The 23,248-nt window shown below is 40.7% G+C and overlaps 1 protein-coding gene across 1 annotated transcript in view; it reads left to right on the plus strand.

Moving 5' to 3' along the window:
• Positions 1-23,248, plus strand: part of CDH4 (cadherin 4) — a 453,649-nt gene that overhangs the window by 372,149 nt on the left and 58,252 nt on the right. Inside the window, exon 7 of the mRNA XM_084296942.1 lies at positions 5,422-5,594. Within this exon, the coding sequence (XP_084153068.1) occupies positions 5,422-5,594 (173 nt within the window). The remainder of the gene's footprint in view (positions 1-5,421; positions 5,595-23,248) is intronic.

Genomic DNA, 23,248 nt, shown 5'->3' on the forward strand with positions numbered 1-23,248 from the left:
TGTTCCTGTTGTGAGTAGGGCCATGAGATCTTGTCCTCTGTGGGGAAGAAAGCCAATATCAGGAAACTCTTCTGCACTGAAAATTTTATTTTTAGGAAGTGTTGTAAATTTTACACTACTTTTCAGTATTTAATCTTCCCCTCAACAATTATTGTCTTCTCTCTATCCAGCATCGGATGCAGAGTATTCTCTAAGTGAGCTTCTCGACTTGGAAAAAAAAAAATAGGAGGAAGGGGAGGTTTCCATTAGTACAAAGCCATTATTAACTCGGGTTAATGAAGATCTAATGTAATATGGCCATCACCACATGTCTGCACATAATGATTCAATCCTTTTCTATGGGGGAATGATTAAATTAAGTATCTTGTAGGTCAAAATTAGACTGAGAAGGTTAACCAACCTTTAATGATTCTGCAACCATTTACCAGCCATTAAAAAACATAAATTGTAAGATAAAGTTCAATAGAGAATCAGTGTTATCAGTAAAAAAAAATAATAATAATAATAATAATAAAAAAAAGATAGGATGAAGTTTTAGCTTTTCTGTTTATATCACAGGAGTAGACAGAGAGGATTGTGTATTTTTATAGTAATATGTGGTATAAAGGGCAAAGTGAAAGGTTTTTTGTCTTTTTTTTTTATTTGTATTCCTGATAAGTGCCCATTAGCTCTTTCTTTTTACATGCCTTAAATCTAACTAATGGATATCAAACCAGCTTAGAAAAATGGTAATTATGAAGGAGTTGTAACAAAGACTTTAGGAGCACAACTGTGCTGAGATATTGTTTGTGTGCCTTAAAACCATGACAGCCCAGTCTTTACAGAGAAATGCAGTTGCATAGATGGGAGAGCAGAGATTGCAGACAATGTGATGGGAATCAGCAGTCTTTGGCATGCTTTGGGAGCATCTGAGCTAGAAAGAATCACCCTGATTCTCAGATCCCAGAGCAATTTTCAGGAGACATTTGTTTATGCTGTGTGTTTATCTGCTCGTATATATACGGGGAAGCTATCTTCCTTGTTTTGCTCCTTTTTTACTTTACAAACATACACAGATCGAATGAGATGTAGTGCACATCAAATCTTCTTGCAGTCTTTTACAAACAGATGCAATTAATTTTAAAATCAATAAAACTGAATATACGGGTAAAAAATGATCTCCCTTTGCTTCTATCTCCCCAGTTTCTGTAAGGTATTATTTTACCCGTCCTGTAGAATGCTTGATTAATCTAATGGGAATATTTTCCATTAGGGGTGCTTTCAAGCATCTCTCTTGTTTCCTGTCTATTGTCAGGTTGAAACAAAAATATCTCATTTGACGAAATAATATCTCAGAGATGGCAGTCTCTGGGAAATAAAAGGGAATGCACTGTGAAGTTCAGTTTCTTGGGGTCTTGCCTTTTACTGATAGACTTCCTTCATCATGCCATACATTAATTTTAACTCAGGTGATATATGAACTTGGCACATTAGTTAATGAAAAGCTAATGTACAGTAATCTTGTCATCACTAGCTGTGCATGATAATTCAATCTGCTTCTTAGAAGAGCTGTTCAACATGCAACAAATGTGATTTAATATTGACATGATGTACTAGGTTAGGTGTTTCATTTAACACACCATGTGCCTGATTTGATGAGAAATGTTTTTCTTTCAACAGGTTATCTACCTGAGTTAGCAGGCCAGGTGTATAAGTTAATACAGTTATATCAAACACCGTCTGTAGTGTGTGTTCATTATTTGATACACAGCACAGACTTGGGCAAAATCCTGAGTTTTGTCACTTTGTGCATTCATTTTATGTTGTCAGCATGCTTGTAAGCAAGTCCTTCAGAGCAGAAAATAAAGCTAATGCTTCTTTCACACACCAAATGCGTGAAGACCCTCTTGTCATGTTTGTACACCTCTCTTTTTTCTCCATCACCAGTGGCCAAGTCTGACCCAAAACTGGCACACTTTTAGGACTTTTTCACTTGAATCCTAACAATAGCAGTCTCAGCCCTCAAGTGTATAAGAAATGTACAGTCTGCCACTGTATGTTTGCCTAATTTGTGTAGTAACGGGCTAGATGTGAGGATGTATTTCCTTTATTTTAATATAAAGTATATGAAGATATATCCCCATGCATGCAACATAGAAACATGGCATTATTTACCTTTATAGTAGGTAAATCATCACCAACCACCTTCCTGTAGTGGGAGACTTTATATAGCACCCGGAAGATGTTAGGCTCTGTAGCAGCATATATCCACAGCACTCTACTGCAATTCTTGTGCACAGATATATGTTTATGTCATTCACCGCAGCACATCGGTATCCAGAGGATATGTCTTGCTTAAAGACAGAGTAAATATACAGAAAACTGAGTGGAACATTGACAGTGAGTGCAGGTTAGAGCAACGGATCCCCTGGGAGCAGTGCTTGGGAATAGCTCTCAGCAGGGGAACAGGAGATGCCATCAGGCTGCTGCACTTGGGTCAGCATTGCCAAGTGGGAAATGTGTGCACATAGGGATGGGAACGGACATATCAGCTCTTCCCAGCCACCATCCAGACTGCAGAAAGGAAGAAATAATTTTCAACTGGTTTCCAGCAGACTGTGGTCAGACAAGCAGCCCCAGGGAGCGGTGGAGAGCCGGGGAAGGAAGCAGCTGCTGGATTTCCACCGTGTGCTGCTGAGTGCTGCAGCCACACAGGGCCCTTTGCAGAGGATACTTTATTAAGTTACAAGTTAGTAATTAATGCCAAGTTCCTCTATTTTCTCTGCGGTTGGGTTTCATAAGGGAAATTAAAGATATGAGATGGATAGGGAGCAGATTGCCCCTTGAAATACAGCTCCCTGGTGTCAGTTCATGACATTAGAGACATTTGTCCACTCCCATCTCCCTTGTGGAGACGTAGGTCAAATGCTGCCAAAATAGTTGTTTCTTTTAGAGCAGATGAGCTCAGTCCAGTGGTCAAAATACAACATTGCAGAAAAGAAAGAAGGTGAGGGAGTGAGTGAAAGACATCTGCTGTATATGTGTCCTTCCATCCACAACAGAACTGCTGTCAGGTCACCCCCATGCCCACCACAGCTGCAGCCTCTTGCCAGGGTGGGAACCCCCCATCTCCTATGGTGCAGTCTGAGAGACCCTGAACGAGAAGGGACCAGGACTGCAGGAGCCCCAGTAACTTTTCTTTCTGAGCTTTTTCTTGCACTTAAAATGAATCACAAAATACCACCTGTTATTTGGAGTAAGTCCTAAGATTGCACATGTCCTAAAATAGATTCTGTTTTCCTCTTCCACTTCTGTTTTCATTAGCCCCAGGTTTTGACATTCTGTTCAGAGATATTTTCAGTATAGAATGCATTAAGATAACATAGATTTCAAATCAAACATCTCCTCATTCAGCATATTTCCTATTTAAATTTCTCCTGTACGTTTCCCCTGTACCTATCTAAGGAATGGCTTCTTTATTTGTATCAGTTGTCTCATGATAACTGGTTTTGCAAAGGAGAAAAAAAATGCTTGAAGAGAAAGGATAAAATCCATTGCCTGTGCAACCTTGTTTCAGTGCAGTGTTCCTTCCTACTCCTGAAGTTTATTGATTGGAAAAATGTTAGTTGTTGAATAGTTTGTTTTCATTTCACAAATGTGAATCAGGATTAGCACAGAAAGATAGGAATGTATTCATCATTAGAATTTGCCTTACACATTCATTTATTTTTTAATCTATAATTCCTATTGAACTAAGAAAACTCACAGGGATACATTATCACCGCAGAGAACAAAAAGAGCCTGAGAGAGCCAGATGGAAGGAGTTCAGGAAAGCATTTTCCACATTGCAAAAATATGAACTTAGGAAGCCACTAATACAGAAAAATGTGTTGTTGGGTTTTTGTTTTTGTTTTTTTTTCCACAAAGTTGGGGAAGATACTGGGGGCATTTGGGAGCATTGCCTACATGCTGTCTTCAGGGCAGTTGAGTAGGCTGCAGTTTTGGGCATGCTGCGGCTGTTGATAGAGCTGCCCATTTAGAGCAAGGGGTAGCTCTTTAATTCTCCTGCAAACAGATGCAAGCCCTCTGGTTCTCTGTGCCTTCTCTAAACTGGAAGCTGGTTAACTTTGTGATCAAGCTGGGAATCTCGGTGTATTAGGTCAGGCGTGATGCAATGCTGATGTGGCCACATGGCCTCAAGTTTGCCAGCAGTTCACATCAAACCAAGTGGGCAGAACGAGCTCAGCTCTTTTTTTGCAAAACAACACATGGCCATGTCTTGAGCCCAGGTTCTTGTCGGGACCGCTTTGCATCTCCTCCAGCTTGGCACGCTCATAAGTTGGTTCATTGTGTTCAGAGTTCCCAAATGAGCAGTGTACAAGCGGTACTTTCCATTGATGCTGTTGGGTTCTGATGGTTGTTAAGCAAGGTTATGTCTGGTTTCACTGTCTCTTTGCCTCCCACTCCTCCTTTTCAGGTCTCATATCATTAGATTCATACACTGTTGCAGATTGCTTTTTGCAAGCAATATGTGTCTGCCCTTTCAGTCTTTCTCTCCTACCAGTATAACGAGCGTAAAGCTGGGCCCTATGAGCTCAGGGGGGTCACAGGACCATGCATCTGCAGGAGTCCATCCAATCAAGTAACATCTTTTACCCTCATAATGATAATTTCCCACTTTAGCAGAACACCCTGCTGCCAAACTCCAGTGATAATGAGCCTGTCAGTGCATCAGTGCGCTCCCAACAGTATCTAGAAAGTAGGGATTTCTTTTTTTTTTGCAAGGCAAATGAAGACACTGATGATTAGCAAGAAACAAACCAATGATTCAATACATCACTGGCCACACATACCAAATCATTGATTTTCTGTCCTGCTGGGCAGCAGCTGTTCCATTTGCTCTGCAGAAATGTTGTTTTTTCTCTGGAAGGAGCTGGAAAGGTGGACGTTTCTCCAAAGACAGGAAGAAGCAGAAGGTTGCTACACTGGGCATCTTGATGGGGTCCTGGGCATGTTGGTGGCATCCTTCTGAAGCTGTTGAGAACTCTGACAGGCTTTCTTCCATTAAACTATGGAAATACTTTTGAATATATGTGAATGAAGTGATTGGCAAATGGGAAAAAAAATGTCCTGGGAGAATTTATATGAAATTGCAGGACAAAAAAATGCTGCCCTTAGACTTACAATCACTGAAAGAATTAGTAGTTAATCATAGATATCCTCATATAACTTCTCTCCATATATCGGTGACATGTAATCAGTATCCTTACTGATCATCTAGTCTCGGCAGTGTTGCTATTTTCATAATCCTCTCAATGTCTAGATTGAAATGAGGTATCTACTGTGTGCATTTCTGAGTAAAATGCACAACCCTGAGTCAACAAGACTGAAATCTGCTGTGCCATGTGATAGTCCTGATATTTTGTCTTCTCTTGTTCCAAGGTACCTATGTGATGACAGTGACTGCGAATGATGCTGATGACAGTACTACAGCGAACGGGATGGTGAGATACCGAATTGTGACTCAGACCCCACAGAGCCCATCACAAAACATGTTTACCATTAACAGCGAGACGGGAGACATCGTCACCGTGGCTGCTGGCCTTGACAGAGAGGTGAGTTTGAAAACCATCACACCACGTTTCCAGTTGTTGAGGGTTACTGACCTGCAAAGCCCAAATCCTCTCTCTAATCCAAACCTTCCAAAAGTTTGCGTTGCAGTGTGGAGATCATGGTCTTTGCTCCTGCAGTGACTGTGGGGCATTGTGGCTTCGGTGTGATACTGTTGTCTTAATTCACAGTGGTCAATGAAACCCTGGGAGAGTCTTCAGACTCGAGATGCTTGTATATGCCTTGTGTAAATGTGCACAACTCAAAGACAGAAAATACTCCAGAAGGAAAAGGGGATGAATAAGTTGGCATTTCTCCCCCTTCTGTCATGGGACAGATAAAGAGGTTTATGACTATAGGCCTTTTTAGACCTCTCTGTATGTTATTTGGAAGCAGTTACACAGCCTATATTCCACACATGTAGTGTGTTTCATGACGGCATCCTTGTATTGTTTCCAAACTAGATAAATTTCTTCTGGTGTATGTTATCAACCATGTGATTTTGGTTTTGTCTGCAGTCCTGTTTCTAATAGCCTTTCTTCCTGGCATTTTACAAGTTACAGCTCTTCTAAATACAGAAAAAATACCATTACAAAGGACCAAAATGTGGTCTGGTGGTGTAAGCTACATAGTATGATTCTTAGAGCTCCGCCTTCTCTGGTTGTGAGTATAACTCAAGGAGAAAGCATTTATACCTCACACATTAAAAAAACTCGAGGGTGGGTTGGAGTAGAAGGAGGGGACAGCAGTCTGTGGTTGTGAAGTGAGAGGGGAAACTTAAATTCTACTTTGTTGTTTTTTTTTTCCCATTGGACTGTGTCATTCATGGAATGTCACCTGTCCACTGCCATTGGGAGATCTTTGATCAGATTGTAAGCAATAGGAAAGGTCATTTGTTCACTGAATGGATAGCCACCAATAGTATGGCTATGCAACATATACAAAAGTAAGGACTTACTTTTAGCCATAAGCCAAGATATTTGAGTTGAGGCAGTCCACAGAGACAAGAAGTCTTGCAAAATCCATTTCTGAGAGCATCAAGTGTGCATTTCTAAGAGAAAGCACCAGAAATTGGTTTTGTTCTTCTGTTCTCTTCTTTCCTCCCCTGTGACCAATGGGGACACCAGCCTTGAAGGAATGAAATCTGTGTCCCCCAGCACATAAGAAATTTTTCCCTTACAGTTCAGCCCCAGTGGCACCGTCAGCACTGCTGCAACGCTCTGACAAGCAATAGCCAATGTGCGTTGCTGTGCACATCATTAATATCATGAAAATACGCGTTCATCAACATTCATCACACAATCTTCACAAACTTCACTTACATCAACATAAAAAATTCAATGGCTTGTGCCCATTTCTTCGCATACGTGGGGCTGTTTTTCTGCTCCCGTGCTGCATGGAGGCTGCGGGAGAGATTTCTGGCTGCCCTCAGGGGACGGCAGCAGAGGACTTGGATGAGGGATCTGAATTCTGGCAGGAAAATGCTGGCTTTAAGGAAATGACAGAACTTTTATTGCCCCCCTGACATCAGTGGGGGCCAGCAGTGCAATGTAGGGCCTTACAGATAGAGAAAGGTCATAGGTTTATATTAATTTCAGAGACATGGATTGCTATAGCGAGTTGGGCGAGAGGTTTTAATCTCAGCAAATCAGCTGAAAAAAAAGAGGCAGGCGATAAATAGGGGAAAAGGGTAAAGCAGAATGGTGATATTTTTTCAGATTTATCTCATTGCGCTTGAAGTATATTAAAAACTTCAGGGGAACCATATGCTTCGTGTTAGGCCCGCTGTTGCACCGGGTCTGGGAAGTGACGGTAAGTTGGCACTCTGTGTGTGTGAAATGCAGCACTGAGCATCCCACAGGATGGGCGAGGGACACTCAGAACAAGGCAGAACAAGCAGCCCTGGGCACAGACCTGGGGCTGCCCTGCAGCTATGGGACATGCTCGTTCCCAGTGCTCTCTGCTGCCTTTCAGGATTACATCTGGAATTGGCAAAAAGTTTCTGTTTTATTAACATAAAATTATATTAGGGCTAAATTGAAAAATGTGTTTAAGCACTACCATGGCTTTATCACAGATTGTTTTTTTGTTTTTGTTTGTTTTTCCTCAAATCTTGAGAAAGCTATTAGAGGAGTAAATTTGGTTTTGCTGCTGACATTTTCTCGTTGTTAGGAAAAGGAGCCTAAGAGCAGTATTTGGAATGCAGATTTGTGTAAATTAAAATGTTAACAAATCTGACCTATTCAGCTGAAGCTACTACAACCAATATAAATTCCCTGGATACCAGATATATCTCCAAATGCTTATTGACACATTTATCAGTGCCTATGACACTGTTATGTTAAGCTGTGTTGAAACAGAACCAGGTTGGCAGTCTCAGTTTGATCCTTCTACCTTGCTCCTGTGATGCAAAGGTGCCTTAAAGAAGGTGTGAAAGTAACTGTCAAAGCTATTCTGTATCTGAGGGATAGGTCCATCGTGCAGATCCAACATTTGTCTTTTAGCAGGGAGAAAAGTCACTTCAAAACTGGTATTTCAAGCTCAGCATCTCTTGTGTGCTCTCTAAGCAACGCTTAGCAGTCATCTCAGCATCTCCACTTAAGGATTGGTTATTTACTGTTTTCTTCCATTATGTTCAATTCAAGAAATGTCCGAGAAGTTGGACTAAGCTTTCCAGGTTGCTTTTTATCACAAGAAGTGTTTCAGTTAACCTGCAAGAAACCTATTTAAAGACAAATTCATGTAGTTTACTGCTGTTTCTAAACCCTCATTTCCACAAACCAAGGAGGAAATTAAAAACTCAGCCTCTAAAATTGTGCTGGTCTCTCTAAATGTGTCTGACATAGAAGATAGCAAAATGAAAAGCCAAGGTATTAAAATATTGATGGCTTTAAAGTTATCTTACCTGGTTCCCATTAATCTGGATGTAAATATGGTTACAATGCTCTGTGTCCATTCACTCATTACGACTGTGCTTAATTGAATGGATCCCCAAGGAAGATAAAGATAATTGGACTGCACTTCATAAAAATTATTAAAGGAGGATAGTTTGGCAACAGTCTGATTTAAGCTCCTGGATGCCTAAGGGTGAAAAATGCCAAAGGTGGAACAAAGAAATGTCTACCCCTTGAACTAATAGGGAAAATCATAGGGATTTAGAATGTGACAGAGGTTCAAAGGTACATTCAAACAGCCAGGCTGAGATGAGAAGGTTAAAAGTAGATACTTGCTCTAATACAGGAAAATGTCAAGAAAATGTAGCAGGTTTAGTAAAGCTAGGAGGGAAAGATCAAATAGTGGTTGGAACACAAATTTATGGATTAATAGGGAAGGACACGAACATGGAAAATGGGCAGGTTGTAACAAAGTTCAGGGCAGGGCGGGGGGAACCATGCTATTTAATTCAGTTTATGGCAGGCTGCTGCAGAAATGGGTTACCTGGAATTGCTAACCAAGTGATAGCTTAATTTAGCAGTTTATCTGAATTCAAGATGTCCTTGCTCTTTTCTACTGAGAAGAAAATAACAAGGGGTAAAAAAGGGTCAGCTGTCCCCAGCTGAGGCTTGGAAACAAGCAGAACACTGATATTTCTGTTTTCCATTCTGAAAAGGAACATTTCTCCTTATAAGCATTGCAAAGGGACCAGATCTGCTATGCACATTCACTTATTTTGTCCACCGCTGCTCTGCTGGGGTCGTGGGCAGGGATGGAGCCCAGAAGCTGGGTCTGACAGCCACCAGTGAGCTCCCAGTGCAGTCACTCAACTAGATCAGCTCTTCTGATTTCTCTGGTGGCAGAATATCTGTCTCACAGTAAACCCACACTGGGGCTATAGTATAGGCAATATCATCCTCTGAAGAGCTTCCACTAAATATTTGATGAACACAGACTTTGAGCAAGCAGGGGAAAAGGGAAAAAAAGATCGGAGAGAAAAGGAGCTGGTTGATTCCACATTCTGCTGGCAGGCCAATAAACGTTGAGATATCTCAAATGTCATCCAGCCTTATATGAGATAATAAGTATTTTGGCTCCATGGTGCTTGTAGTGTAATGTTGCTAACTTTCTGAGGTCTTCTTTTAACGGGGACCCTTCCCAGCACATTCATCTGGTGTTAAATGAATGAAGACAGTCGGGAGCTCTAAGTTGCTTCCTCAGAATTTCTGAATGTTTGTATTTCTTTTAAAGGTGATTGGCGCTCTGCTGCTGCAAATGTTTTTAAAAATACATGCAATCTGATTCTATGATTACTACACTTGGCTTTCCAAAAATGTGATGTTGCTAGCCTTCCCGAAGCAAGTGAAAGATAAAAGGGAGAGTTTGCCAGCAACTGAGTTAGTGCCTTATTCGATTTCTGAACGAAGTGGCAGGATTTTTGCAGGGAAGAGGAGAAGTTCTTACTGGTAGAGACAGTTGATTTCTTTTCCAGTGCTATGGTTTTGGTGCAACTAGACATTTCTTGTAGAGCAGAATTTTTAAGTGTTAGGTTAAAGACAACAAAAAAGTGGTGCTCTGCTCCTCCAAAACTAAGCTGTGATTGGTGTTTACCACCTGCAGTAACCATTTGGGGTACCTGTATCTCCAGGCCATTGCAAGATCTTTTCAAAATCTCCTCGTTAACTTGATTTCAGATGTTGACTAGGATTAAATAAGGTACAATGCTGGTGATAGGAATCAGTTTAGCCACTGCAACTGCTACAATTTGTCCTTTGTGGAATATCCCATATGGTGTTTTTTATTTGGGTTTGCCAGCCAATCTAGGTTTGTTTTTTGCCAGCCAATCTGGGTTTGATCTGGATTTTGCCATCCAGCTGATACCCTAACTGTAGCAGATGGAGAACACAGACCAAGCCTTGCTTGCAACACCAGGAAATTTTCCTGTCACAGGACAGTGCTGCATCTTTCAATCCCTTTTCCGCCCCTGGAATACAACAAAAGGAATTTATTCTGTTCTAAATCATGGTCACCTGTGTTAATTATTCCACCTCACTGCATGTCCATGCGATGTTCTGCAAAGCTGCACCTCCTCCCCAGAGTGGGGCTGGAGGAACATCTGCTGCAGCACAAGCCTGAAGGCTCTCTGCATCATGCAGGTGAGACATGGTGAATCCAAGCAGATTATCAGTCGTATATGTGTACTGACAAAATACAAAAAGTGAGGGAAAGTGACATCTAGATGAATTTCTGTTTCTCATTTTCCGTGCTCAAATTAGCCATCTCCAAGGAGCAGTGAGGACTAATGCAGAGCTGGTAAGAGGATATCACCTTCTGACAGGCACAATCTAGTGTGCACAGCATTTGCTATTTGTATCTATTGCAGGAGTTCTGTAAATTTAGTAGGATTCTGGTTTTCATGTTCTCTCTATTATTTTTCCCAGAGAAGAACTAAAACGAGGTTGTTTGATTTTGCTGAAGACAAGTATCATGCTTTTAAAGATGAATTTCCTCTATCACTGCATTAAAACATATGCAGAAAAATGCATCTGCAGCTGAATTCACAGGAGGAGAATGAGAGTGAGAGACTAGCAATTATTTTACCTGTAAGGCGTATCCATTTCTGTGAATTTGGACCACAAATCTCCATATTTAGCTTCTAGACTTGAGGGCTCCCAAAGTATTTTCCTGTGACTGAGATGATGAAGGACTGTTACTTCCAAGAGTAGGTGGCTTCTCCACTTCTTGCAGTATTCAAATAATGGTAGGAAGTCTTTCTTGAATATGTCTTGCAGACTGACATATATTACCAGAGTCTTAACAGGGGTAAGCAGGTAAAATATAATATTCAGTACAGCTGGTCAGAGACCTTTACGTGGCCCTTCTTGTCCCTTTTTGCCTGCTTTGCTACTGAGAGACATTTCTTCCCCACCTGCCACACAGCAGGCTCTGCCCTCCCTGGCACACGCCGTCCTGGGGATTTGTGAAACACAAAGTCTTTCTGGGTAATGAAAGCCACTCAATAGATGTCACTTATCACCAAATGCTGTTATTCCTGATACGTTGTAATTTCTCAGGTCCGTGTAACAAAAATGTAAATACTAAGGCTTTATATATTAATATGTCTGAAATCGTTACTTAAAGATAAAACTGGTTAAATTATTCAGTTATAAAATTATCCCATTTCCACAGCAGCATATCCTGTCAAAGGAAGAGCTGATTAGCCATAAGCTGAATTTAGCCAGTAGATTTATGCTTGATTCTGGTTTATGTTTCTACATCGTATGTAGGACTGATTTGAGCTTGCTCCATCATTCCAGCATGCATTTCATTTTCTCATTACAGGCAAGAATGACCTTTTTCAGCAAATTATGGTGAGGAGCACTCCCACTCATCAGTGAAGAAGGTTCATTTTATTAACCCCATTTAGTGCCTTTGGAAATGCATCATGCACCCAGTGGAGGGCCACTTGTAGTAATTTGAGCTACCAGAAGTTAGCAGATGGGGAGGGCTCAGGTCTGCTCCGCGCGCAGTTGGCCCAGCATCACTTAGTGGATTCCTCGGTAGCTGTCATTGCAGTATGGGAGAGATGTGAGCAAAGCCTCATCAAAGGAACAATGCCTTTTGTTTTAAATTAGAATGGAATTATGTCAGTGGTTCTGAAACCTTGGTACTGTACCTGGAAAGAATATTTCTCCCCATTTGCATTTCCCAAAGAGCAGTGGTGGTTTGTCTCTCTGGTAGTTGTTTCCAGAGTCACCTGTACCTTTCTGTCTTATGCTGCAGCTCTCTGAATACAACACTGTCAATCAGTTTTCAGAGCTCGTATGTATGGAAAGTTATGTTTGATTGGTTTTCCTTGATAAAAAAATGATAGGTAGATTGGTAAGGCTGATAGAGATGGGGCTCTGAGCTGTGGGCCTGGAAGACAATAGCGTATGTGTTTCTCACACATACAAAAAAGAAAGTAGTTTTTGGAGATGGTAGGAGAAACTTTTCACAGAATTTATCTTAAAAAAAAAAAAAAAAAAAAAAAAGGAAGGAATTCAAGATGATCAGGACACATGTAATTGTCTGGAGACTATCTGGTTGTACAAATGGTGATGATCTGTTGTCAGAGTTCAAGAGGGGGTTTGTGTAAGCAAATGTGCAGCTTAGCCTAACTCTTGTTTCATCTGCACACATGCACTCATTATCCTCTCTGTGCCTAAACACTAATGGCCCTGTTGTCGTTGGGGGCTTTAGGAAGTTAATAACACTGACAAAGATAAACACTAATGAATTAAGACAGAGAACACATATTTAATCATATTGCCTGGACAGGCAGAGCATGCTTTATGGCAGCCTGTATTGCTAGCCTCTGATAGATGCGTGTCTTTTAATCCTTGATGTCTCTGCTTTTGGGGAAGGGGCACTTTGTGTACCCTGCAAAAAGATGGCTGAACAATGCCTGTTTGTTTAAGAGAGCTGCTTGGTCTGATAGTTTTCATGAAACCTTATCCCACTCTTCCTGATATTTTATCTGTGCAACACAAAGTCTTTGGGATTCAGAAAATCATGGTCAACGTTTCACCAGGACAGCAGTCCTGCAAATTCTCTCTGCTCTAATGTTTTTGTTAACAGTGATTTTGAACTCATCTTCAGCAATTCTTTGTTTTGCTGTTGTCGTTGCTTAGGTACCTAATTCATGACTGGGGTGTCCTGTGGCTGAGTTGTTTGTGAGGGATGAGGAGGGACCCGTAATTTTTTTGCCATGCAGATCAGCTTCAGAGGTTGGCTTCATGTATGCAGACTGGTAGCTGAGGAGGCTTCATTTTTCATGATGAGGAGTTTTATGCCTTAGGCTGACAGTCCCCATGCTCCAGTGAAATGTGGCTGTCAGAAGAGCTGACGGGGATCCCACCTTAGCACCATAGCTCTTTTTTCTACAGTTAGTATCTAGCAAGGTGATATGCCACACGTGGCCTGCATTTGTCTGGCCTTGCTCCTGTCCTAGGGTATTTCGTCCCCATCACGTTACATTTTTAATAAAGAGGATCAAACAGAGCAACGGTGTTGCTTTTATCAGTCTAGTTGTTCTGTGAAGTTTTTCATCTCGAGTCCCTGTGCACTGAGTGTCCTGTCCAGCGATGCATGCAGGAGGATGTTCTAGCCAGAAAACAGAAACAACCAGAGTATAAAAGTAAACATACAACCAGTTTCATCTCCTGTGGAGCTGATTCCACCACAAATGAGTCCTACCCTTTGGCTAAAATGAAGAGTTTCTTTCCACTCACGCATTGTGTATGAAGCTATTTACTGCCTGCCAGAGCATCTCCCCAATATGTGGATATTTTTTTCTGTTTTTTTTTTGTTTTTTTTTTTTTTCATTTGGCTTGTACTTTCTTTTATACACTTGGCTTTCTTTAAGTATTGCTGGCATTAAGATGCTATAGCTTCTGGAGGAGATTGTAACCGTTTCACATTTTAAACTGTAATGACTTCTTATTCATATTTGGGCAAGCTACTGAAGAGCTATTACCAAATTGAAAAGCTACTTGATTTGGGGTTGACCTACTCAGATAAAACAAACCTTTGAGTTTAATTGGATCCGATTATAGAGTCTGAGCAAGAATAGGACTGATACCCAACCTAATCAGTTCTTTTTTTAAAAAAAAATGTGGAAATCTTCAGAGCCTCTCCTGTAAGAAAATTCCATATATACTAATAGTCTATAGACCCTTTTCTTTCTTCACACACATTTTAGTATGTTCAGAGAGTTCTGGTTCAGTCTGGTTGCACTTGTTTCAAGTTGCTCGTAAAATCCCACCTCTGACTACAGTGAGTTGGTTTATACATTATTCAGTAGTAAAATCCCAGCTGAATGGGGAGAGAAAAAAAATTTAAGTATCGGAGTGGAAAGCTCACCAGGTCCTTAGCATAATCTCTCTAGTTCAGACCTGCATTTCTTTTTCCATTTGAGCTTGTCTTACAGTAGAGAATAGTGTATCATTCCAATTTTAGATAGAAGACTACCCGCTCAGCTCAGGCAGATTTGAAGTTTTTTCTCTGATACATCACATACTTTCCAACAGCCCCTTCCCCTCTCTAAAGGGATTATTGTCTAAATCTGCACCAGGTCAAGTGAAATAATTAAACACAAGCTGGCTCCGCTAATTAACTTATCCACAGACCATTGTCTGTTATTAGCATTTTAAAGAGAGACTTTGTTAACTTCTTCTTTGTAGACATAGTAGTATTTTTTTGATAATACAACCCATTCCTATGAGCATCTTTTTCTACATTTCTTATTAAAATATTAGCAATGACACATTTCCTAGAGCGTGAATGAGTTTACAGGATGTTTCAGTCTGCAGCAGCTACTTTTCTTAACAAAGCATATGAAAAAGGCAGTGTAAATGCAAAGGTATGTAACTGTCAGAAGACAGATAAAGAGTCTTGTATTCTGAAAGTATTCTTAGAATGGAAAGTTATCAGTGTAAACAAAGGAGAGACTATTATGTGCTCTGTAACCTGGAATTAAAATGGTATATCTGCTGTCTTTATAGAGCATCTCATCAGAGCTTTGGAATAGTGTCAGGATCACAGAGCATGTAGTTGCTGGGGAGGTAATACTTCCAAAAAGAGAGAAATGTGTGAACAAGGACAAAAATGTGGGAGTTCGTTATTCTGCACCATGAATACTGTCTAATTCCTTGAGTTCTGTACTAATTAGTACCAAAAAGGTGGCAGAAGGTAGCTCTTTGAAGAGAACAATTTCTCTTGTTAGACACTTCCAAGCATCGCTGGAGTGGCTATAAATAACCACACACAACTTCATATTTGGGATATTCTCCATGGCCACAGACTGAGAGAAGATCTCTTGGATAAGGCCAACCAGGTGTCATGTGCAGGCAGGAAGGAGCTGTGTGTTATCTTTCCCAGAATTGCACATTAAAGCATCTAGGAGCTCGTAGTAGCAGAGTAGTAAGGCGCTTTGTTCTTTTGTCATAATAACCTCTCTTTATTTTCCCTAAACTTTAGGGTAAATATTTTCCTTTTCATTGTTGTTCTTTTATTCCGATTCTACAAAGCAGTGGGGATTTAATGTGAGAAATCCTCATTAAGTAAAGTATATGTCAGTACAATTATGTTTTATTCAAGCCGTTCATTTTTCGCACTTAAAATGCTTTCTATTTTTGAATGACTTTCTAGAAAAATAGATGTAGTTTTCAGTTAAAATAAACAGGTCACATACTGAGAGACCTTAAATCGGATGGCTAAAATTTAGAAGGGGAACTAATTGGATAAAATGTGGTGACTCATATTATCCAGGCATTCAATAAGTCAGCCTTTACAGTCTTAATTATGTAAGTCTATGAAAAATAAATAGATTGCAGTTTCACATTCATACCAACATGGAAGTTGTATCAGTTTAGAAGGAAGAATCTCATTTTAGTGCTTCAAAGTTTGGGCAGATGCTCAGATGGGTAGACTGGCCAGGCTGATTTCTGTTGCCCGAGGAAGGGAAGCAGAGTCTGTGATTTAGCTGTGAGTGACTCTTGCAGAATCAGTAAAACTTTTCTGGTGGATACTTGCTTTTCTAAAGGTAGGATTTTGTACCACCCAAGCAAATGTGTCAAATTAAAAATAAAATGCTTATTTAGAAAGAATTGTCTTCACCTTCTGAAAGTGGATTTTGAAGAGATAAGAAGAGCAGCAATACATCCTTTTTTGTTTAACTCCCTGCAAACCCTGCAATGTGTTTGCAGCAGCTTAGAGCTGTCCCAGCTGTAGAGATCTGCAGGGTCTGAAATATTCTACAATATATTGTATGTGTTTTGCTCACAGGGGAGCTTGTACTGAGGTGAAGTGGAGTAGTAGATGAGAGGCTACTCCACACATTATTCATTCTGGAAGTGGTTTGTTTTGGAGATGTGTATGTTTCTGCAATTATTTTAGCCATTAAACTTCAGCCCTGAAAATGCTTTCATCTTGGCTGATTCCATCTTTTTGTGGCCATGGCAATGCAGAGGAGTGTGATGGGAAATGCGTTATTAGATTTGTAAATTATGTGCATTTTTCCCCCCTTGATGTTTGATATCAGAAGACATGATGTTTGGCAGAAAAGGTAATGAACAGTATTTGCTTGTAAATCAGCAGCTAGATGTGGTTTGAATGAATACATATTTAAGCATAAAGAGAAAATCTGAAAGGGTTACCAGGGCTCCTCACTATCCCAAAATCTGCCCTACAGATGACAAGAGAAGACAGCTTCCCTCAGCATGTGCTGGAGAGGCACTGAATGACTGTGTGACTCCAACATACCAGCTATTTACAAAGCAATCACTGCCCTGGCTGTGGCTCACATAGACCTATCTAAACTGCCATTCCATGAGTTAGTCTTACGAGTGCTAGTAAAATAGCGTGAAGTTCAGGAAAATCTGCAGGACATTGAATGGATCTTTGGTAGATGGCCCACCTGGAGCTGCTTTTGTCATGGCAAAGTTTCTGTGAGCACACAGACTGGAGAGCAGGAGAGTATCTCAGCTATATCCATGTGATTGCAAATTGAAGCAGCAGTAGCCATTTATGTAAATGGTCCTGATTAGGCATGAAATGCCCCCGTAAGAGTTCCACAGTCCCCAGACTAGAGCAAAATAATAAATCTTAAAAGTCATAATTACCAATCAGAAAAAAATCTGGAAGAAAAAAAATTATTTCAATAGCTGCAAAAATGTCACATTGATATTGGTCTTCTGAAATGATGTTTGACATTTTAAAAGATCAATTCTTTAAAAACATGTCTCAAATCATTAAAAAAGAGACTATTTTGCAACATATAAATAAATTCCAAGTAAGAGAGAGATTTTGAACGTCCTTCCTTGGAAGCAGTCACCATTAGTGACTTTGATAAAAAAACACTTTGTCATAATATTCTCCACCAGATTTCATCCTCAGGCCGCTTCAGCTCTCTATATGGTCTCTGCCACTACTGTCATCCCACCATATCAAAAAAGGTATTTAGGGATGTTCTTCTGAGAGCTAATTCCACTGTTCACAATAAGAACCTATTAATGTAACTCGGAGTGACCATTGCCTGCAGTATTAGCATCTTCAAAGGCTGACAGATTTGAAAAACGGATTTTGCATTATTGTGCTGACCCCAGATGCTATGCCAGAGCATGTTTAGAGAGGAGCACAGGCACGGTGCTTTTCGTACAATGTCCATAGGAAATAAGGTGGCTAAATGGCATAGTTAATAACTCGATGTGCAAGGGAGCATTCAGAGAAAATGCATCAAAACGTCTTGCAAAAACTCATTTGAAGTTCCATAAATTATTGTTTGTGTTTTCGCAGGCAGTTATTTTCAAGTCTAACCAGCTGTATCTCTCTGGAGTGGCCCTAAATACATGCACCATTACATAAACACGCAGTTTGTTGAGGGATTTTTTCTGATGAGGTCCAGGCCCTGTTTACTTCGCAGCATTGCACAGACTGTGAGAAGGAGGTGTCTGAATTTCAATGGGACACTTTGACACAGAAAATCCTAGTTTTGGTGTGTTTTGTGTTTCTAAATGGTATGGTAACAGATACCTTAGAAGAAGACACAGTAAATAACATGATAGATTTTTCCTAGAGAAATTTGAATGTAAGTAGAAAGTCCAAACAGGTGATTACATTTCATTTAACATCTTTCACCCCCTTTCAACACAGCAAGATGATGCCTGGAGCATGCTGATTTACAGTATGGGGGTTTTGCTGACAGGCTTCCCAGCAGCATATTGGTTCACCATGTATTCAGCAAGCCAGATTATTGCTATTCAAGGAGAGTGCTATGTCATGATCCGCAGTGATAATACCACCCGCCTACTGCTGGTGCATCATCATCTCACAGGATGCAATTACCTGATAACCACTAACGCTTTCCATAGCCATGCATTGGTTACACGCCACTGCAAGTCCAGTCCACGAAGTTCAATCCAGTGCTCAAAAGTTCTTAAGTACCGCTGAAGTGTTCTCCAGCGGGTCCCTGGGTTTTATAAATGAGAAAATAAATGAAGTGACTGAAGGCGCAGAGAGGCTTGTCTGCAACTTCTCTGTTCCAAACAAGAATAAAACATGAAAGAATAATCTGAAAGACATGGTGGTTTTTATTGAAGAAATAATCAGAGAGTCACTTATCAGAATCAGGAAACCTGCAACCTGCTTTATCCTTTGTTGCATTATAAATAAGAATTATATTTGTTCTCGGGAAACAAGCCTGAAGTGCACTGCAACATGTTATTGTGAGTGACGCACAGGGAGCAACTGAATAAATTCTGCCTGTCTGTTCCATTAGGTGATTTTGTTTCTTATGTTTCTCCTCTTTCCTTACCAGGAATGAGTTGCTTTATCATTTCAGAAGTGCACTCTGACCATTTATTGAGTCAGTTTTTATAGGGTCTGAATTCAAAGCCAGCCAAAGGTAGGATCCTGACTGCAGCGCAGGGAGACAGGGTGTAGTGCTGGGGCTGGGGTCTCCACTTGTTCCCCCAGTGCAGGGCTCCCCACTCATCTGCAGGCAGAGCACTGCAGCCAGGAGATCCCATAGTGATGTGAAGGAAGGGAGATTGGAGAAAAGATCCCTTCTGCACCCTTCTGCTGCTCCACAGGTGAGGAGATACAGGGGAGGACAACGACAGGGAAGAGGAAGAGAAGGAGAAGGAGATACTTGCAGGGATTAAGGAGTTTGGCACAAAGGGCTTACTAGCAAAGCCTGATCAGGTTTAGGATCATCTCACCAAAACTATCCCAGTGCATAGTGACTGTGATGATGGGACATAAACAGCCTTGATCAAAATCAAATCCGGTTAAAATGTAAATGGTGCTGGTAGCGTAGGGTGTCTTATGTTGAAGGAAGAAAGCTTAGAACCCATGAAAGATGTGAATGCTCACAACTTCAGGCTTGGAAAGAAATCAAATTAGGGTGAAGCATATTTAGGATGCTTCAGCTGAAGCTCCCTGTCTTCCGTCCATAGTGATACGAGTTTCTGCAGTCACTATTTTTGCCCTTTTTCCACTCCTCCTGTGAACTCTGGCAAAAGTTATGAGCTCTGGATTCAGAGGGATATAGAAGATGCCATTCTAGATGGGACAGCCCATGTAACTCAGCATCCTCTTATGATACAGGCATCTGTCAGTGCTTCAAGCATGAGCTCTTTGAGCTGTGTGCTTGGTGGTTATGTCTCACACTAGCTGATTAGATGTAAAATTACACGGTATCATCCTAACTTGGAACGTAAAACCACTTCCGTGCTCTGTCTTGACTGTTCCTATGTTTCTTGGCAGAAGCTGTTGCAGACACCAGCGTTCAGTCCTTTCAGATTAAATGTCACTTGATGGCGCAGTCATTGTCAGCACGAGCGTCCCGCTTGCTCCCTGCTTCCCCTGGCTCTGGAGAGCGGCTCTGCACCTCATGAGCTGGCTGATGAGCAGCTCATCGGGGAGCAGTTTTGAGGGAGATCTTTGACTTTCTTTGGCTTCCCAGAGGAATTCATAATTATTTCCTCCTTTATCATAGAGAGCAGCTGTAGGCTTCAGCACCATTAGAATTGCCCTGGTAATTTCACAGTGTGAAATTTACAGCAAACAAGGGACATTAACGTTAAACAAATTTATGCAACAGCAACCCTCACCCAAGTCATTAAAAGTGTGTGCAATTTTTAATGGATGTTTCAGCATGGCATTTGATAAGTTTGTTCATTTCTTTTCCCAGTCCGTTAAGTATACATATATACACCCACACATACATTTTTCTGCCAGAGGTATCGGGAAAAGCTGGTTGGAGCTTCACATGTCACCTCCTTGCAAACACTTTAAACGTGGCTATAATCCCGACTGCAGTGGAGTGAACAGAGACTGAAGGGCAGATTTGTGTGCGCGCAAGTGCAGGTCTGTGTGCAACTAAAATAATCCAATTGAGCTATGTAGTGATTCTGAATTATGTCTATTTGAAAAGACAGGATATCATAAAGACTGCTAATATGGTGGAAAATTATATTAAGTTGAGACAAGACAAAGTTGATTATGTGCTAGACTAGTGCAGATGTGCCTGGCGCTAGTCATTTATGCATATTGATTGATCTTAAATATAGCAGAGCAGAGGATGGGAGTGGTGTTTGTATGGTTATTGATTTTGTTTCAACTCCTTGGGCTGTCATCATAAGCTTTCAGATCCAACTATCTTGACTGATGCAACTCTTGATTAAAAAGCTTGATAAGAAAGCAGACATCAGGCTGATGTCCTACCCAAAGAGAATATACCAGTTACATCCTTTTAGAAGCAGACTGTTGTCCTTATTTCATGGAGATATTCAGAAGCATGACGGATCTTTCTGTTTCAGTGGAGCATGAATGTAAAATTCATCGGAAGACTGCAGCTGGGCTTCAGCAAGTTTTGGGTTGACCCTAGACTTGGTGTGTGTTACTGACCTGTGTTGTGCATTAAACAGTTTGAGTGCTCACATGAATCAGTTCACTGCATGATTCTCTTTTCCTCAGATCGGTAAAAGGAGATCATTTGATTTCTTAATTGATTACTTCTTGCTTTTGCAAATTTGCACAAGCAGAACTGTTGTTTCTCCACCTCTCCTACACTCCAAGCAGTTAAGCTGTAAACAGGAGATTTTTCAATACCATTCCTCAGTTATATTCCTATTCCTCGTGAGTCTTTATTAAAAACAGCATTTGTTAGTGCTGCTGTGCTTCAGGCCACTGACCTTTGCCACCAGGAAGCCTGCCTTGCAGGGGCTCTGTAAATCTACTGGCATCATTTGCATGGAGCTTGAAACATGATGTGAATCAAATAGGATACTGGTTTTCTGATAAACAAGGTATTTAGGAGTAGAGAGAATTAGACCTTAAGCAGTCAATACAATTTGTGGCTGTTTGCCCTAATCCAGGGTGTCTGTCCATGTGCATGGCCATCTCCATCCACCTTGACGCCAGTGTGAGCTCTGTGCAGGGGAAGTCTGCTGACACAGATGAGTTTTGATGTCGATGGTTCAGCTCGATGTTGAATTGAGTGCATACTCTTATTTTGAATTATGTTTGAGCTAAGGTGAAAGAACGCTCTCTGTGATTATAGACATCAAAGACAATATATTGAAATTCAGTTATTATAATGTACACATCATTTATCAAGTCCCTGCCTAATAATGCCAGCAATTGCTGCACAGAAAATATATCTTGATGGATTATCTGCTTCTCACCATCTTTCTGAAGGCCAAGAAAGGCAAACACAGAATTCTTTCAGAAATGTCAGGCTCAGGCTCTTTCAGGCTGGAGAAGAGGGGCTGAATCTGAAAACCACAGGGCAGTCAGAAAAAATTCATAGACTGGGGGAAAATTTCAGGGAGCTTTGCTTCCTCCTCTCATCAGGAGCAGGAGCAACCCACTGAGTACACGTAGAGCATGTATGACCTTTTGCAGAATTTGGCCTGTTTTAGTGCCTGCTCTTGAAATGCTCCTGATCTAAAAAAAGCTCTTTTTCACATTTAAAGCAGCAGTGATCTGGACTTAGATCCATAATAGCCAATTTTCACCTGGGATCTAAAAACTGGGTTTGAAACATGAATTTAAAAAAATAAATAAAAAACTTAAAAAAGGCAAAAAATAAATAGCAGAATATATTTTTATTTCCTGCTGAATTCTATTCAGTTCCTGTTTCCTGTTTTGACAGGGTAAGTTATACTTGGGCAGGAAAAAAAGAAAGCCCACAAACATAATTGCAACCATGTCTAATTAGGCAGAGCTATGTAAATTTAGCGTTTCTACATGATTATAAATGTCAGGAGAGCCTTAGATAAGACATGAGAGTTTTGAGTATCTCTTGTGTACCTAGTCTAAAATGTCCTTATTGCTAATCCTATTCATCTGGAGTTGCTTCCTAATTAGAATATTTATGGGCTAATAAGGAGGTGAACAAGACACTCCAGTTCTGTTCCAAAGGTGAGAGTAGGGATTCATTAGACTCAGCGTCTCTGTTTTGATTGCTGTACAATGTAATTAACATTGTGCTAGACAATCATTTTAGATTTACCTTAACAACAAATATTTAAGAAGATTCCTGTTGTTCTCTCTTTGAGTCTAAGACTGCTGAAATCAAGAGCAGTTATGTCATCAACTTTGAGGGATTTTGAGGTTCCAGGAAGGTTTTTTCCTATTTTATTTTGCAAGCTGTTCTGACCTCTGTTAGTTGCCGATGCTTCTGAATCTTGTCCTTACTAGCTAAAAGTGAATCTGTTTTGCATATTTCATGAAAGCGCATTATATCACTGAGATGTATTTTATAGCAAATGCTTATTTCCATTTTTTTCCAGAATTTTCAGTTGCATGGCTATATCCAGTGACTTGGTATAAAATAATAATAACAATTCTAAAGTCAGGGGTGGTTCAGCTGTTTTAAGTTGCAGTGCCATGAGAGCACAGTTAGTGGCTGATGTACAGTGCCTGGCTGTCCTGTACAGACTCTTCTCAAAGGGGCTCTCCCACCAGAAGTTGCTGAGCTCTGGCACAACAGCAGCAGCACAAAGGCTTCCCACTTCCAGATCAAGATGGCACCAGAGCTGAGCCTTGAGTTTTACCCCACTGGGTTGTAGTCCTTTGTGATCCACCACTGGAGGATGCAGATGCTTCCCTAGTGGAATCTGATTGTCTCCACTTTTCATCCTCGAGGCTAGGTCCAGGCACTCCGACCATCCCAGCC

The sequence above is a fragment of the Netta rufina genome (genome assembly GCF_964035555.1).
Source record: "Netta rufina genome assembly, chromosome: 16".
Taxonomy (NCBI): domain Eukaryota; kingdom Metazoa; phylum Chordata; class Aves; order Anseriformes; family Anatidae; genus Netta; species Netta rufina.